The sequence below is a fragment of the Tamandua tetradactyla genome, chromosome 1, assembly GCF_023851605.1.
Source record: "Tamandua tetradactyla isolate mTamTet1 chromosome 1, mTamTet1.pri, whole genome shotgun sequence".
Taxonomy (NCBI): Eukaryota; Metazoa; Chordata; class Mammalia; order Pilosa; family Myrmecophagidae; genus Tamandua; species Tamandua tetradactyla.
This window is the reverse complement of record NC_135327.1, coordinates 183,752,880-183,770,411: the sequence shown is the minus strand read 5'-3', so window position 1 is coordinate 183,770,411 and position 17,532 is coordinate 183,752,880. Positions and strand designations below refer to the sequence as shown.

Here is a 17,532-nt window from a genome sequence, read left to right as displayed (position 1 = left end):
AGGCGGCGTGAGACCTCTGGCTTCGTTTCTTTTCCTCAGGATACTTTTAGCAATTCAGGGCACTCTGCCCTTCCAGATAAATTTGCTTATTGGTTTTTCTATTTCTGAAAAGTAAGTTGTTGGGATTTTGATTGGTATTGCATTGAATCTGTTAATCAATTTACGTAGAATTGACAACTTAACTATATTTAGTCTTCCAGTCCATAAACACAATATGCCCTTCCATCTATTCAGGTCTTCTGTGATTTCTTTTAACAATTTCTTGTAGTTTTCTTTGTATAGGTCTTTTGTCTCTTTAGTTAAATTCGACATATAGTATCATATCATCTGCAAACAGTGATAGTTTTACTTCTTGCTTTCCAATTTTGATGCCTTGTATTTCTTTTTCTTGTCTCATTGCTCTGGCTAGAACTTCCAACACAATGTTGAATAACACTGGTGATAGTGGACATCCTTGTCTTGTTCCTGATCTTATTGGGAATGTTTTCAGTTTTTCCCCACTGAGGATGATATTAGCTGTGGGTTTTTCATATATTCCCTTTATCATTTTAAGGAAGTTCCCTTGTATTCCTATCCTTTGAACTGTTTTCTACAGGAAAGGATGTTGAATTTTGTCAAATGCCTTTTCTGCATCAATCGAGATGATCATGTGGTTTTTCTGCTTTGATCTGTTGATATGGTATATTACATTAATTGATTTTCTTATGTTGAACCATCCTTGCATACCTGGGATGAATCCTACTTGGTCATGATGTATAATTCTTTCAGTGTGTTGCTGGATTCGATTTGCTAGAATTTTGTTGAGGATTTTTGCATCTATATTCATTAGAAAGATTGGTCTATAGTTTTCTTTTTTTGTAATATCTTTGTCTGGCTTTGGTATGAGGGTGATATTGGCTTTGTAGAATGAATTAGGTAGCTTTCCCTCCACTTCAATTTTTTGAAAAAGTGAGCAGGATTGGTACTAATTCTTTCTTGAATATTTGGTAGAATTCACATGTGAAGCCATCTGGTCCTGGACTTTTCTTTTTAGGAAGCTTTTGAATGACTGATTCAATTTCTTTACTTGTGCTAGGTTTGTTGAGGTTATCTGTTTCTTCGCAAGTCAAAGTTGGTTGTTCAGGCCTTTCTGGGAAGTTGTCCATTGCATCTACATTGTTGTATTTATTAGCATAAAGTTGTTCATAGTATCCTGTCTTTACTTCCTTTATTTCTGTGGTGTCAGTGGTTATGTCTCCTCTTTCATTTCTGATCTTATTTATTTGCATCCTCTCTCTTCTTGTTTTTGCCAGTCTTGCTAAAGGTCCATCAATCTTATTGATTTTCTCACAGAACCAGCTTCTGGTTTTATTGATTTTCTCAATTGTTTTCATGTTCTCAATTTCATTTATTTCTGCTCTAATCTTTGTTATTTCTTTCCTTTCGCTTGCTTTGGGGTTAGTTTGCTGTTCTTTCTCTAGTTCTTCCAAGTGGATGGTGAATTCCTAAATTTTTGCCCTTTCTTCTTTTTCGATATAGGCATTTAGGGCAATAAATTTCCCTCTTAGCACTGCCTTTGCTGCATCCCATAAGTTTTGATATGTTGTGTTTTCATTTTCATTTGCCTCGAGATATTTACTGATTTTTCTTATAATATCTTCCTTGACCCACTGGTTGTTTAAGAGTGTGTTGTTGAGCCTCCACATATTTGTGAATTTTTTAGTGCTCTGCCTATTATTGATTTCCAGCTTCATTCTTTTATGATCTTAGAAAGTGTTTTGTATGATTTCAATCTTTTTGAATTTATTGAGACTTGCTTTGTGACCCAGCATATGGTCTGTCTTTGAGGATGATCCATGAGCATTTGAGAAAAAGATGTATCCTGCTGTTGTGGGGTGTAATGTTTTATAAATGCCTCTTAAGTCTAGCTTATTTATTGTAACATTCAAATTCTCTGTTTCTTTATTGATCCTCTGTCTAGATGTTCTGTCCATTGATGAGAGTGGAGAATTGAATTCTCCAACTGTTACGGTAGATGTGTCTATTTTTCTTTTCAGTGTTTTCAGTGTTTGCCACGTGTATTTTGGAGCATTCTGGTTTAGTGCATAAATATATATATTGTTATGTGTTCATGCTGAATTGTTGCTTTTATTAGTACATAATATCCTTCTTTGTCTCTTTTAACTGTTTTACATTTGAAGTCTAATTTGTTGGATATTAGTGTAACTGCACCTGCTCTTTTCTGGTTGTTGTTTGCATGAAATATTATTTTCCAACCTTTCACTTCAACCTATGTTTATCTTTGGGTCTAAGATGTGTTTCCTGTAGGCAGCATATAGATGGATCCTGTTTTTTTAATCTATTCTGCCAGTCTATGTCTTTTGATTGGGGAGTTCAATCCATTAACATTTAGTGTTATTGCTGTATGGGTAGTACTTTCTTCTACCATTTTGTCTTTTGGATTTTATATGTCATATCTAATTTTCCTTCTTTTTTACCTTTACTCATAGTCTTCCTTTCTATGCTCTTCTCCACACCTCTCTCTTTTGTCTTTTTGTATCTGTCTCTAGTGCTCCCTTTAGTATTTCTTGCAGAGCTGGTCTCTTGGTCACAAGTTCTCTCAGTGATTTTTTTGTCTGAAAATGTTTTAATTTCCCCCTCATTTTTGAAGGACAGTTTTGCTGGATATAGAATTCTTGGTTGGCAGTTTTTCTTTTTTAGTAATTTAAATATATCACCTCACTGTCTTCTCTCCTCCATGGTTTCTGCTGAGAAATCTATGCACAGTCTTATTGGGTTTCCCTTGTATGTGCTGGATTACTTTTCTCTTGCTGTTTTCAAGATTCTCTCTTTCTCTTTGACCTCTGACGTTCTGATTAATAAGTGTCTTGGAGTACATCTATTTGGATCTATTCTCTTTGGAGTATGCTGCACTTCTTGGATCTGTAATTTTAAGTCTTTCATAAGAGTTAGGAAATTTTCAGTGATAATTTCCTCCATTAGTTTTTCTCCTCCTCCTTTTCCCTTCTGTTCTCCTTCTGGGACACCCACAACACGTATATTCATGCACTTCATATTGTCATTCAATTCCGAGTCCCTGTTCATATTTTTCCATTTTTTCCCTATATTTTCTGTTGTTTGTTGGATTTCAGATGTTCTGTCCTCCAGTTCACTAATCCTATCCTCTGCCTCTCGAAAGGTTTCCATTGTTTATTTCATCTCTTCTACTGTGCCTTTCATTCCCATAAATTCTGTGATTTGTTTTTTCTGACTTTCCATTTCTTCTTTTTGCTCATTCCTTGCCTTCTTTATATCCTCCCTCAATTCATTGATTTGCTTTTTGATGAGGTTTTCCATGTCTGTGCGTATATTCTGAATTAATTGTTTCAGCTCCTGTATGTCATTTGAATTGTTGGTTTGTTCCTTTGACTGGGCCATATCTTCAATTTTCCTAGTGTGATTTGTTATTTTTTGCTGGTGTCTAGACATTTAATTACCTTGACCAGTTTACTCTGGAGATTGCTTTCACTTCTTTTACCTAGGGTTTTCTTGCTGGATGAATTTGTTGCCTATCTGTTCTTTGACATTCAGTTCAGTTTTTTCTGGACCTCTAGCTTAGGTTTTGTTTAACAGAGGAGAATTTTTCAGTTCTTGTTTTCTTGTTTCTTGCCCTGCTCATATGGTGACTTCCCCCCCTCCCTCCCACCCTTAGGAGGGTCTGTGTAGGTATTATAGACCCCAGCCGGATTTTCCCAGACCAAACTGGCCTCCTATCAGGGGCAAGGAGTCACCTGCGTCAGTTTTCCCTGAGGGTGAGACCCAGCAGGTTAAAAGACTTTCCTGTGAAGTCTCTTGACTCTGTTTTACTTATCCTGCCCAGTATGTGGTGCTTGTCTGCCTGCAGGTCCCACCAGCGTAAGATGAGGCAGTACCTTTAACTTTGGCAGACTCTCCCTGCTGGGAGCATGGTGGAGACAGAGGAGAGGTTGTAGACTGGTTTTATTGGCTTAAATTACCAAGCTCTGGTGTCCGAATTCCTGAGGGAGGGATTCCACCTGAGTGGGGCTTCACCCCTCCCCTGGGGAAGGCACAGGTTCCAGACAAGCCCCCAAAACGAGCTTGTTTCTGCCTATGCCTGGGGCAGTTGCAGCCTCAGAAGTCCTGCCGCTGAATCCAGAGGCAGTTAAGCCTTTGTAGAAACACAGCCGCAAAAGTGTCTGTTTCTTTTCTTTTTTTCTTTTTCCATTAGCCCAGTGAGCTACCTCTGCTTTGATCAAGCTCACCTGAGGTGGGGGCCTATTTTTCGTAGTCAGAATTTGTTAATTAATGCCGCAATTGGTGTTTGGTTGGGCTTAGCCTCTGCTGCTGGTGAAGTCTCTTTCCTTTCCTCTCTGGGAAACAGCCTATGGGGGAGGGACGCTGGCCGCCAGCCTTGGGGAACTCATGGTTCTGGAGAGGCCTGCAGCCAGTCCAGCTGGTCCAGACTGGGGTACACTATGTGTCTGGTCACTGATGTGGCCCTAGGAGCTGTCCTATACTGTTTCTGGTTATTTAGTAGTTGTTCTGGAGGACGAACTAAAATGCGCACATTGCTAAGCTGCAGTCTTGGCCCCTCCCCCCTCACAAGACTCTGTCTTAATACACAATTCATGTCCTCAATACTTGAGTCTTAATACACAATTCAAGTCCTCAATACTTGAGTCCTACTTATGTAGAATTTTGGGAATTCTATTCATATTTTTATTTTTTAAAAATTAATTTCCCTGTTTGGAACAATTCAAAGTTGGCTGAGATTTGAAGGTTATATGAAGATCCCAAATAAATACAAATCAGTTATATATTTACTTATTGGGCATCTATCATAAAAACATTCCTATAGGCACTGAGTGTACAAAGGAGAGCTGAGATTTAAAAAAAAGTTCATCCTCGTGGAGCTTAATATTTTAATGAGGGAGCTCCTGTTTTCCACCATTTTAGTTACTAGGAACTTTTAAAAGGAAAGATGTTGAAAATAGTGTGTTAGATTTCGTACTGAGTCTCTTAATTAGTGCTCTGTACATGTGATCTAAATGATCATTAACTAGCTTCTTAGACTGTTGAGAATCAGAAATCTTGAAGGCGAAAGTGGCCTTATAGAGGTCGATACCCTAATCTGCCAGCCAGTATAGAATCCTTTGTTAGTCGTTTTTAAAGTTGACTTTACTACTTCCAGAAAGAAGAAGCTTATTGTTTTCTGAGGTGGACAGTTACATTTTTGTTTAACAGAGGGTAATTTTTCAGTTCTTGTTTTCTTGTTTCTTGTCCTGCTTGTAAGGTGCCTTTTCCCTCCCCACCCTTAGGAGGGTCTACATAGGTATTACAGACTCCAGCCGGGTTTTCCCGGACTAAGCTGGCCTCCTTTGAGGGGGGCAGGGGAAGGAATCACCTGCGTCAGTTTTCCCTGAGGGTCAGAACCAGCAGGTTGAAAGACTTTCCTGTGAAGTTTCTGGGCTCTGTTTTTCTTATCCTGCCCAGTATGTGGTACTTGTCTGTCTGTGGGTCCTCCCAGCAAAAGATGTTGTGGCTCCTTTAACTTTGGAAGGCTCTCCCTGCTGGGGGCGTGGTGGAGACAGAGGAAAGGTTGTAGGCTGGTTTTAATGGCTTCAAATTGCGAAGCCCTGGGGTCTGAATTCCTTGAGAGAGGGATTCCACCTGAGTTACGTTTCACCCCTCCCGTGGGGAAAGTTCAGGTGGGAGACAGCCCTGAAAGCAGCCTGTTTCTGCGTTTGGGGCAGTTGCAGCGTGTGTAATCCCGCCGCTGAATCCAGAGGCAGTCAAGCCTCCGTAGAAACAGCCACAGAAGGCTCCATTTTGTCCCCTTTCCTCTTTTTCGGTTAGCCCAATAGGCGACCTCCGCCTTGACCAGTTTCGCCTGAGCTGGGGGCCTATTTTTAGTAGTCAGAATTTGTTTATTAATGCCACTATTGGTGTTTGGTTGGACTCAGTCTCTGCTACCATTAGAGTTTCTTTCCTTTCCCTCCGGGAAGCCGCCTGTGGGGGAGGGGCACCAGGCGCCGGCTGCCGTGGCTTGGGGAACTGCGCGTGGCTTGGGGAACTGCGCGCGGCTTGGGGAACTCACTGTTCCGGAGACTCGCAGCCGGTCCAGCTGGTCCAGACTGGGGTACGCTGTGTGTTCGGTCACTGTTGTGGCTCCAGGAGCTGTTCTGTACTGTTTCTGGTTATTTAGTAGTTGCTCTGGAGGACGAACTAAAACGTGTGCACATTACTAAGCCGCCATCTTGGCCCCTCTGACAGTTACATTTTTATTCAACTCCTATTTGAAATTTCTCTCTTAAATTGAAGTAAACACGTTCTGTTTAATTTTGATCATGGTTTTCTCTTGAGCTATGTGTACTAAATCTATTTCTGCTACTTAATATCTTGTTGAATAATTGAAGAAAACTCTTCACCTAGCTCCCCAAGTTTCTCTTAGACTAAGCATCCTTGACTGCTTCATCTCTTTGTCATGTTTTTGACATTGAGCACTAAATGTGGTATTCCAGGTACAGTGTGACCAATATATAGAACAATAGGATTTGATATAGGCCCTAAATTTCTGGTTATACTGCTTAAAGATGCCTTTGGTTTTTTTAGGTAACTGGGTTGAGTTTCCCCAGGACCTCCTGAGGTTTGATGATTCACTAGAAGGACTCACAGGACTTGGCATATAGTCCTGCTCGTGATTATGATTTAGTAAAGGGAAAGGATACAAAGCAAAATCAGCAAAGGGGAAAGGATATGGGGTGAAGTCCAGTGGAAACCATGTGCAAGGTTCCAGACACTCTTCAGAGTCACATATGATATGCTTAATTCCTCCAGCAACAAGCTGTGATATGTGTGAGATGATATCTACTGGGAAAGTTCATTAGAGACTCAGTGCTCAGAGTTTTTTTTAGAGGCTGGTCACATAGGCTTCCTTAGCCTTACCCATACTGAAATTCAAAACCTCAGAAAGAAAGAGGTATTCAGCATAAACCGCATTGTAGAAACAGTTTAGGTATGTTCTTATCAGGGAATAATGATACACTCTTGAAGTCCAAGTCCCTAGACTCCAGCTTGTGGTCAGCTTTCCAAGTAGGCCTTTTAAAGGCTAGTAGTCACAGGCCTGCTATATTAACTCTTTTCTGCCAGTAATTGTGTGTATTAGTCAGAGTTCTCCAGTGAAACAGAACCAACACAGTATATATATGTGTATATGTGTTTGTAAATTCTATGAGATTTATTATAAGAATTGGGTTGTGTGATCATGGGGATTGCCAAATCTGAATTTCTTAGGGCAGGTTGTAAGCTGGGAATGCTGATGAAGGTTTTGATGAATTCTCTGGGAGAAACTAGCTGAAGTAGAGATAGAAATTCTTTCTTACTGATGAAATTATCAGTTTTCCCTTTAAGGCCTTCAACTGATTGGTTGAGATTTCTCTCATTGCTGCAGGCAATGTTCTTAATTGATTGAAGATATAATCAGCTGTAAATGTGAAGGACTGACTCTAATTTAAGTCCATGAAATGTCCTTTCGGTAAGAATCAAGTCAATGCTTGACTAAACAACTGAATACCATAACCAACCAAGTAGACACGTGAACTTAACTGTCACACCATGTCAAATTATTAGCTCTTATTGAATTTGCATTAACTTTTCTGCTAAGATATTTGTTTCTTTACACTAACTGATGCTAAAACAGCCTTCAGTGTTCTGTTTTTTTTTTCTTTTTCAGAACTACAGCTTGCATGGTTTGAATAGTTTGGTTGTAAAATAGTCTGACCTATCAGGAGATGTTTGTATTTCCGTACCTGCCATAATGGAGACCAGTGTTGATTTTAAACTTTAAAATCCTGTTATTTTCTTTCCTGTGGCCTGCTGGGAAGTGGATTGATTAGAGTGATGTATACCTTTCACTCATCCTGGCTTTTGGCTCTATAGCTGTCTATAACTCTAGCTTCTCTTTGAAAGTTTTTTTTTTTGTTCAATATGGAAAATGTTCTCAGCAACAGAAATATATGTAAAATTAGTCTGAACTCTAAAGATTATTTTATAATAAAATATATTGCATATATATATGCTATATCTTAAATGGTCTAAATAGCATCCTCTAAAAGTATTTATTATAATTTTCATTTTTATTTTAGCCATGTAAGGGTACTTGATGAGAATAATTAAATAGATAAAGTCTCTGTACCTTAAATTTATAATGTGAAATGGATCACACTGATATGGACAAACATTGATAATAGTACATGAACATAGGAACATAAAATCTATGCTTATAGATAATAAGGAAGTAATGGTTAGACCTCAAATATTTGAGAACTTTACTGAAAATAAGCCAAAATTCATTCTATTAAATTTAAAATCTTACCTCCAGGCAGTACATGAGAATATTGTAAGAGAATGTGAACTTATTTGTAGGAGGAAGGAAGCAGGATTTAAGGTGTCTTCAACGTTCTGTCTCAATCTCATGCACTGCTACTCTTACTCAATAGATTCTCGCAGTCTATCCCATTCGTCTTATACAAAGAACAAACTCATGAAAATAAGTCAACCTTTAACTTACCTACTGTACTCAACATTCTCAGCTCTTCCATGTTAATAGGCTTTCCCTATCCCAATGCATAGCCCTTATTCTCTTATAAGCATTTCTCTCTTAAAAAACCCACACAGTATGTGCAATAATTTCATGCTGCCAGGAAGTGCTCCAAAATGTAGCAAGTGTAGTAGCTTAGTGTACAACACAAGAAAACTCTGTGACATATACAGGCTGATAAATTTACAGAGTAGAGATAGATATACACATCTAGACCAGGTTCAATCACATTCAGCTTGTATGGGATTTTAGCATGTAAATCCATTTTTTTCTGTGACTTTTGTTAAACATTCAATGATTATGTGTATTTGGAACATTTCTAACCTACTAGTTTAATCATCTTGATCTGAGTTATTTAATCGACATAAACTGTCTTCTGTAGGCTTTTATCAGTAAATTATGTTGTTTTCTGAATCTGCCTATCTTTTGTGTGTGTGTGTTTTATTTTCCACTTAAGTAGGAAATCAAAAATATCTGGCAGTGAAATAGGAAAAGCTGTTTAAAACCTGCCAGTTCATGTGAAAGCCACACCTGTAGGAAGCCTCCTACAAGGGAGAAATGAAAAAAGAAATCTTACACTTTGAGCAACTGCATAAGGTCCCTGTTCTAGCTCACATTTGTGTGTGTATCTAAGAGATCTTTATCATGGATTCTTAAGACAGAGAGACTAAAAACTGTGGTTATAGGGAAGATGTGACAAAATAACTAAACAAAGATATTTTGGGCCCCAAATTGTCATGCTGAAAGTACTGGTTGATCTTAGTTATGCAATCCTACTCTGCTTTCTTATTTATTATGTTAGTATTATGTGAGGTGTTGTTAAAGTAATTAAACTGAAGCCACACAGAAATACCATATATATCCTTTTATACTTTCGGGGTTTTGCTTTCTGTTAAAGATATGATTTTTTTTTTTAATTGCTGATTGTGATTTTTTTTAGTATTCTTATCTTAAAATCTCTTTCCTATGATAGCTCATCTTAGGAATGCCAGAACATTAAAATTAAAAAGACAATTCAGATGAAATTTAGTCCGTGGTTCTAATTTTTTGGTCTTAAGACCCCAAAGAGTATTTGGTAATTTGGTTTATGCCTATAGATATGTACTGTTTTAGACATTAAAACTGACAAATTTAAAATCATCGTTCTTTTGTTATTTTTATTTTATTTTATTTTTTCCGCTCTCACCCCTTTTATTTTTAAATGAGTTAAATAAACCTATAACATGTTAACATAAATAACATTTTATGAAAAAGGTTTGCCAAAACAAAAAATAACTTAGGAGCATTGATTTACATTGATTTACATTGATTTACACTTTTTCTGCATCTATTTTTGTCTGATTTTACAGATTAGATTTTCATGTCTGTTTCTGAATTCAGCCTGTTGTGACATGACACTTTGCAGTATTTGAGGAAAATTCAGCTGCGAAAGGGAGGAGTATTTTAATAGCCTTTTTGTTAATTGTGATATTCTTTTTTTATACTATACCAAAACTTGGCAAGTGACAATTTCTTGTTAGTTTAAATATACAATTTGAAACTATATTAATGAATTTTTCATACTTTGCTACATTATGATCCATTTGCCTTTCTTGTACTTTGAATGGATCTTTGAAGTGATCAACTCATTTCATTAATTTTTAAGAAAACATCTGCCAAATATCCAACACTGAATAAATGTGGTTTGTATTTTAATTATTCTTTCAATTAGAAATGATGTTCCCAACTTGGAATGAAAGCATTTGCATAAATATTTTTCCCTTGAGACAACCGTGATACTTTGGTATGCAGAAGTGCTTTATATATACTTGGCAGTTCTTATAGAATATTGAAAATTAGTACTACTCAGGGGACAAGATTTGATAAAAATTAATTTTTACTGCATAAGGACATTTTTAAGTAAGTAAGCTTCTTTTCCTTTTTTTTTTTTTTTACTGTGCGTTTGTAGCAGTTTGGTATTACTGCCTTGGTTCATACTGAGGCACAGCATTTATACCCATTACTGCTTTTGCACCATCAGTGCAAGAGTTAACAAAGGTAGCTAGCCTCCAGTGTTTTGAAGCAGCTAGAAGGAAAAACCTGAAAATGTGGAATGGTAACCCATACCAAACTTTGAAATCTATTCTGTAACTACATGTTAAGGTATAGTTTGAAAATTGTTGCTTTTTTGTTTTTATTTTGTATAGAAGTTACATTTCACAATAAAACATTAAATAAAAAAAAGAGTTAACAAAGGGAAAAAAGGCCAATAACTTGTTCATATTATGCAAATAGTTTTCATCTTACAGATCCCCTGGAAGACTTGAGGATTGCACACACACACACACACACACACACACACACATACACACACACACACACACCCTATTCCCCAGTGTTCCATGGATGATAGTTAAGAACTATGATCTAGTCCAACTAATCAATCTATCTCTCATCCTATTTAGGAATCCCTTCTGTATTATTTTTAAGAGATTATATGTTAGGGTTTTCCAGAGAAACAGACAAACAAAATATATGTGTATTTGTGGTATGTGCATGTGTGTGTAAGATTATAAGGGATTGGCTTTTGGAAATGTGTGGGATATTTGAGCAAAGTCTTGAAGTAATTGGGTGGTAAGGTCAATGTGGCTAGAACAGAGAAGCAGGAAGTGAAGTTAGATGATGGGGGCTCATGTCTGTAGGGTTTTGTTGCCTTTAGGAGAGGCTTTGGCTTTAACCCTCACATTGAAATATGTGTGTTTGACACATCACTTAAGTTTTTATTTAGTATGTTTCTTTATTTACAGAGTACTGATTTGTTCTTTTTAACATCACCAGGTTTTTGTGATGATGGACTGAAGTTGTTTGAATGTGCTTTGAGAAATATAAAACACTACATGTGTTTCAGTGATTTTAACTTATCATTGTTCTATTACTTTAGATTTGGAGCAGCAACCATTTGTTCCCCAATGCAGAGGAAGCCACTCTTTTCCTAGGAACACTAGATACTATTTTTCTCTTCTCCTATGCTGTGGTAAGTTTTAGACTTCTGGGATTATTTTCTTTTTATGAAACATAACCACATACAAACACAAACATTCTTACCATATGATCATTCCATTCTTGTTATATAATCAGTAACTCACAGTATCATCACATAGTTGTATATTCATCATCATGATCATTTCCTAGAACATTTGCATCAATTCAGAAAAAGAAATAAAAAGAAAATAGAAAAAAAATTCATACATACCATATCCCTTACCCCTCCCTTTCATTGATTACTGGACTTTCAATCTACTAAATTTATTTTAACATTTGTTCCCCCTATTATTTATTTTTAATCTATATGTTTTACTCATCTGTTGATAAGGTAGATAAAAGGAGCATCATACACAAGGTTTTCACAATCACACAGTCACATTGCAAAAGCTGTGTTATTATGCTATCATCTTCAAGAAACATGGCTACTGGAACACAGCTCTACATTTTCAGGCAGTTCCCTCCAGCCTCTCCATTACACCTTAACTAAAAAGGTGATATCTGATTATTGCATAAGAATAACCTCCAGGATAACCTCTTGACTCTGTTTGGAGTCTTTCAGCCATCGACACTTTATTTTGTCTCATTTCATTCTTCCCCCTTTGGGTTGAGAAGGTTTTCTCAATCCCTTGATGCTGAATCCCAGCTCATTCTAGGATTTCTGTCCCACATTACCAGGAAGGTCCACATCCCTCGGAGTCATGTCCCACTTAGAAAAGGGGGGCGCCGTGAGTTTGCTTGTCACATTAGCTGAGAAAGAGAGGCCATATCTGAGCAACAGAAGAGGTTCTCTTGGGGGTGACTTGTAATCCTAATTTTAAGTAGGCTTAGCCTATCTTGAATTCTGGGATTTTAAGTTTAGGAAATGACTAAAAACCTTACGAAGCTTGTAAGGAATTTTGAATTTGCTGATTGAGAAGTTCAGTATTTTGAGTTTATATTTTGTGTTCTTCCCATTAATTTATTCACTTTATAAATATTTATTGAGCATCTGCCATGTGTAAGGTACTTTTCTGGTTATAGGGAATTAATCATGGAATGACTCAGATCAAAATCTCTATCTTTATAAAGCTGTTATTCTCAAAATGGGAGCTGGGGGAGACAGATAGTAACAACTTGCTGTTAATAGGTAAATTTTAGAGTATGTTTAAAGGTGATAAGTACTATGGAGAAAAATAAAATGGGAATAAGGGACTAGATGGTCCTGGGAATAGGGTTGTAATTTTATGTCAGTTGGGGAAGAGCTCACTAAGAATGCGATATTTGAGCGAAGTCTTGAAGTAGGTGAGTGAAGTCAATGTGACTAGAACAGAGAAGCAGGAAGTGAGTTCAGAGAAATGATGGGGGCTCATGTCTGTAAGCTTTTGTGGCCTTTGGGAGGGACTTTGACTTTAAGCCTGAGTGAGGTGGGAGCCACTGGGATGTTTCAGAGGAACGACATGATCTACCTTGGATTTTGAATGGCTCACTGGTGCTCTGTGAGACTAAACCAGACTGAAAGGGCAGAGGCAGAAACAGGGGGATAAGTAAGGCTATTCCATTTTTGAGGTAAAGAGTGATGGCGACTAGGGTCCAGGGTAAAAGTAATAGAGACGGAGAATTGGTCAGGTTTTAATCGTATTTTGAAAGGGAGAGTCAGTAATATCCTTTTCATATTAAATATGGAATATAAGAGAGATGTCAAGTTTGACTCCAAGGTGGAAGACAATGGGATGAGAGGGTTTGAGGGGAAATCACTTTTGGACATATTACATTTGAAATGCTTATTTTTCCAAATGATCGAGAATAGACACTTCGTTGATTCTGGAGTTCAAAGGAGAAGTTCAGGCTGGAGATACACAAATTTTGGACTCTTTAGCATAGAGATGGTTTTCTTTTTTTTACACATTGTGAAAGTGGATGAAATTATGAAAGAAATAGATGACGATAGAGAAGAAGTACGAAGACTGAACCTTGGGTTATTCCAATAACCTACTTAAAGGTAGGGGAGATGAGGAATGGGAAAGGGAGGCTGAGATAGTAATGTCCTGGGAAGCTATACCAAAATAGTAAAGAATAATTTTATGTCTGAGATAGTTTTCTTATATTGGACAACTAGAATCTTTGATTGTAGGAAACTTTTATGGTGGCTGCTGAGTTAGAATTGTGGAGTTAATGGTGACAACACATGAACCGAGGACTGTAGGAGGAGCCTAATTCCCCCCCTTGAGCATCTTAATTCCTACCTTTAAAATATGTCCAGTTATTTAAAATAACTTTTTAATTATGAATGTCAAGGTAATGTGAACTATTGGGTGAAAGTCCTAAAGTAATGTTTATTTGAGTAATTATCAGTATAGCTTTTCTTCAAAGAGGAAACTTTTAGAAACAGTTGGAACAGCTCTTTACCCTGGGCATTTTATTTACAAAATCTCTAAACATAGTCATTTGGCTTTGGCTAGAATGTTTCCAACTAAAAAGCCTCTCTTTCTCTTATTTTTTTTTTTGGAGTATTTCAAAAGCTTGCATCATCTAGTGGAAGAGCACTGCATTTGTGAAAGGACATGTTCTACTACAGTTAATTAGCTGTATTAAACTTGTGTTTGGAATGGAATTTAATCCTTTTTGATGTTTGGTTTCATCATCTATGGAGTTGTGGTGATAATATCTCTCTATAGGATTAAATAGATTTAAGAGAGAAAAGATAAATACCATGAAATAATCAGTGGTCATCATTCTTCTTTATATTGAGCTGGATTTGCCTTCTGTAACTTCCAGGCATTTTGCTTTTGAGAGAAATATAAAATAAGTTGACTCCCTAATCTGAAACAATTGAAAACAAGAAGTTTTCTTCAAACCTTTTTTTATTTAAAGCATAAGACAGTGTGAGCAGCTGGTATAGTACTTACAATTTACTCTAATGGTTACATTTGCCCCCTTTGAAGCAGTGAAAGTTTAATTATAGAAACTTCTGTCACACCATTTATCTAAACTTTCATTATTACAGATACAATCAATTTATTAGAAACACTTGGCCTTATCTGAATTTAGGTTTTTAGTCAAAATATTCCTTTTTCATCTTGATGGAAAAAACTTAAAGTAGATTGCTCTTTAGGTTTCAGTCTCCCTTCCTGCCGTGCTTTCAGCATTTTCCCTAGCACTCAGTGAGGAGAGAGCAGAAGGCAAAAACGTTTGTGCCTATTTTCAAATGATTACAGTCTTCAGCTCCCTACTCTCCCTGCCTTGTGGACCTAAGGGTCAGGTGTTTTTTTTTTTTTGCTTTATTATTTTTAATAGTACACAATATCATCATGTAACTCTGCGTTCATTGTCACAATTGACTTTTTTTGTGTGTCACAATTGACTTTTCTTTTTTGTGGAAAAAAACATACAAAAAAGGAATAAATTTCAAAGCACATTGCAACAATTACTTGTAGAACAGATTTCAGAGTTTGGTATGGTTACAGTTCTACAATTTTAGGTTTTTACTTCTGGCTGCTTTAGGATACCGAAGACTAAAAGAAATATCAGTATAATGATTCAGCAATCATACTAATTTGCTAAACCCTAACTTCTCTGTGTAATTTCACCATCACCTTTGATCTTTCTCCCACTTTTTAGGGGTATTTGGATATTTTTCATGTTGAAAGAGGCTGTTGATAATGTGGGGTAGGGAATTGGAAGTAGTCGATGTTCTGGAGAGGCTGACCCCTCTGCATTTCAGGACTTACCTGGTCCAGGGAACCAGCTGGAGGTTGGAGGTTTCTGGAAAGTTATAAGGATCTGTTTTAAACAGGCAGCTAGCGTGCCATTAGAAGCTTCTGTTCTGCTTATTGGAAACTGCAGGATATGCTGTAGCACATCTTAGTACATAATGCAAATAGGTAGAGAGAATCCCATTGGGAAATGCTTTAAAACTAATGTTTAGGAGAAAATCTTACCTAGAAAATAAAGTATATTTATGTAGTTTCTTTATTGGAATTATTCTTATTCTTTGCATTCTCCTTTTAGGTGGTCAGGGGATTAAGTAAAACCAAAGATTGCATTGCGTTATTGTGTATTGGTGCGTGAAGTATTTACAGTTTAGTGTGCAAATAATCATTGTCAATTCATGAAACATTTGTGAAACTAATATAGATGGCCAGTTCAGGAGTGAGAATAAGATATAATTTAAAATAATCTCAATGCTCTGTAATTTAAAATAATATCAATCAGTGGCAGAGAGAGTTCAAATAGAGTTGAGAGGCTACTTAGGAGGTTGCTCTTACACAAGCTTCAGGTAGACCTTGCCACCTGCCAGCCCCCAACCAGTACCATTCTAGCCAATCCTTAAGAACACATAGGGAAATATATAAGATTCCACAAGGGTTCCAGGCACTAGAGTAACTTTCCAGAAACATATAACCTCCAGATGGGTCCCTGGTCCAGATAAGTCCTGAAACCTAGCCCAGCCTCTCCAGAACATCAGATAGTTCCATCTCCCTACCCATATTAGTGACAGACCCTTCCAGTATCAAAAATTTGGAATTGCCATAGCACAAACAACCCCAAAGAGAGGTATGGAAAGATCAAAGGTGATGGTGGAATTATACATAGAATATAGTACTTAAAAAATGAATATGAATGCTGAATCATTAAAATGATCTCTCTCAGTCTCCAGTATTTTAGAACACCTAGAAGTAAAAACCTAAAATTGTGAAATTGTAACCCATGTCAGAGTCTGAAATATGTGTACAGCTAATTGTGGTGTTGTGCTTTGGAATTTATAGCTTTTTTGTATATATGTTATTGTTCACCAAAAAAAGAAGGAAAAAAAAAGTTGATTGTGATGATAATATTTAAGCCCGCTAGCCTTCTATATTCTGGAGCAGCTAGAAGGAAAAATATGAGGGGATTGTATGGTAGCCCATGACAAACTCTGGAATCTGTCCTTAGCCACTTGTTGAAGAGTGCTTTGAAAACTATTGCTTTTTTATTTTTTTGCTTTGTGTATATGTTATGCTATACAATAAAAAAAGTTTAAAAAAATGTTATTAATGCTTATTTGCTTTGGAATGCATGTTATTTTTGTTCAAATTGTGTTATTATTCAGAGTTGTAAAATAAAATGCTTTATTTTTTAGGGCCTTTTCATCAGTGGTGTCGTGGGGGATCGTCTTAATTTACGATGGGTTCTATCTTTTGGCATGTGTTCTTCTGCATTAGTGGTAGGTTGGAAAGTTCTTTTTTGTTGCTTTTTAATCTTTTTGTTTTGAAATAATTTCATACTGACTGGATAATTGCAAAATTAATGCAAACCCCATACAGAGAACTCCAGTATCCCCACAGATACCCAGGTTCACCAATTTTGACATTTTGCCACCTTTGCTCTATCATGTCGTCTCTCTGCTTCCTTCCTTCATTCCATCCATCCATCCATACATACATGCTTTCTTCCAAACTTCCTTTCTTCCTTCCTTTTCTTTTTCCAGTTCTTCCCTTCCTTCCCTTTCTTTCTTCTGAACATTTGAAAACAGGTTACACACATATACTCCTTGAACACTTAATACTGTCATGTACATTCCTATAACCAAGGATATTCACTTGGGTATAATTATCAAATTCAAGAAATTTAATGTTGTATAAAGTTTGCATTCTATATTCCAAATTTTTCTTATGTCCCAATAATGTCCTTTTGAGGCTTTCTTCCTCCATTCCTATATCCCATCCAGTATCATGTATTGCACTTCTCATTATCTCTACAGTTTCTTTTTCTTTTTTTGTGTGTAAAATAACATAAAAATTTATATAACATTTATATAACATAAAAATTTCCATCCTGACCCTCCCAAGTATACTGTTCAGTGGCATTAATCACCTTCACAATGTTGCAGTACCCTCATCACCATCCAGTACTTTTCCTTTACTGCAAACAGAAGCCATATATATTCGTTT

The 17,532-nt window shown here is 36.7% G+C and overlaps 1 protein-coding gene across 6 annotated transcripts in view; it reads left to right on the top strand.

The window, feature by feature from the left end:
• SLC37A3 (solute carrier family 37 member 3) overlaps positions 1-17,532 on the top strand; it is a 103,085-nt gene that overhangs the window by 33,242 nt on the left and 52,311 nt on the right. For all 6 annotated transcript variants that reach the window (XM_077147598.1, XM_077147631.1, XM_077147623.1 and 3 more), the window contains 2 exons: positions 11,520-11,612; positions 16,722-16,805. In XM_077147598.1, the coding sequence (XP_077003713.1) occupies positions 11,520-11,612; positions 16,722-16,805 (177 nt within the window). The remainder of the gene's footprint in view (positions 1-11,519; positions 11,613-16,721; positions 16,806-17,532) is intronic.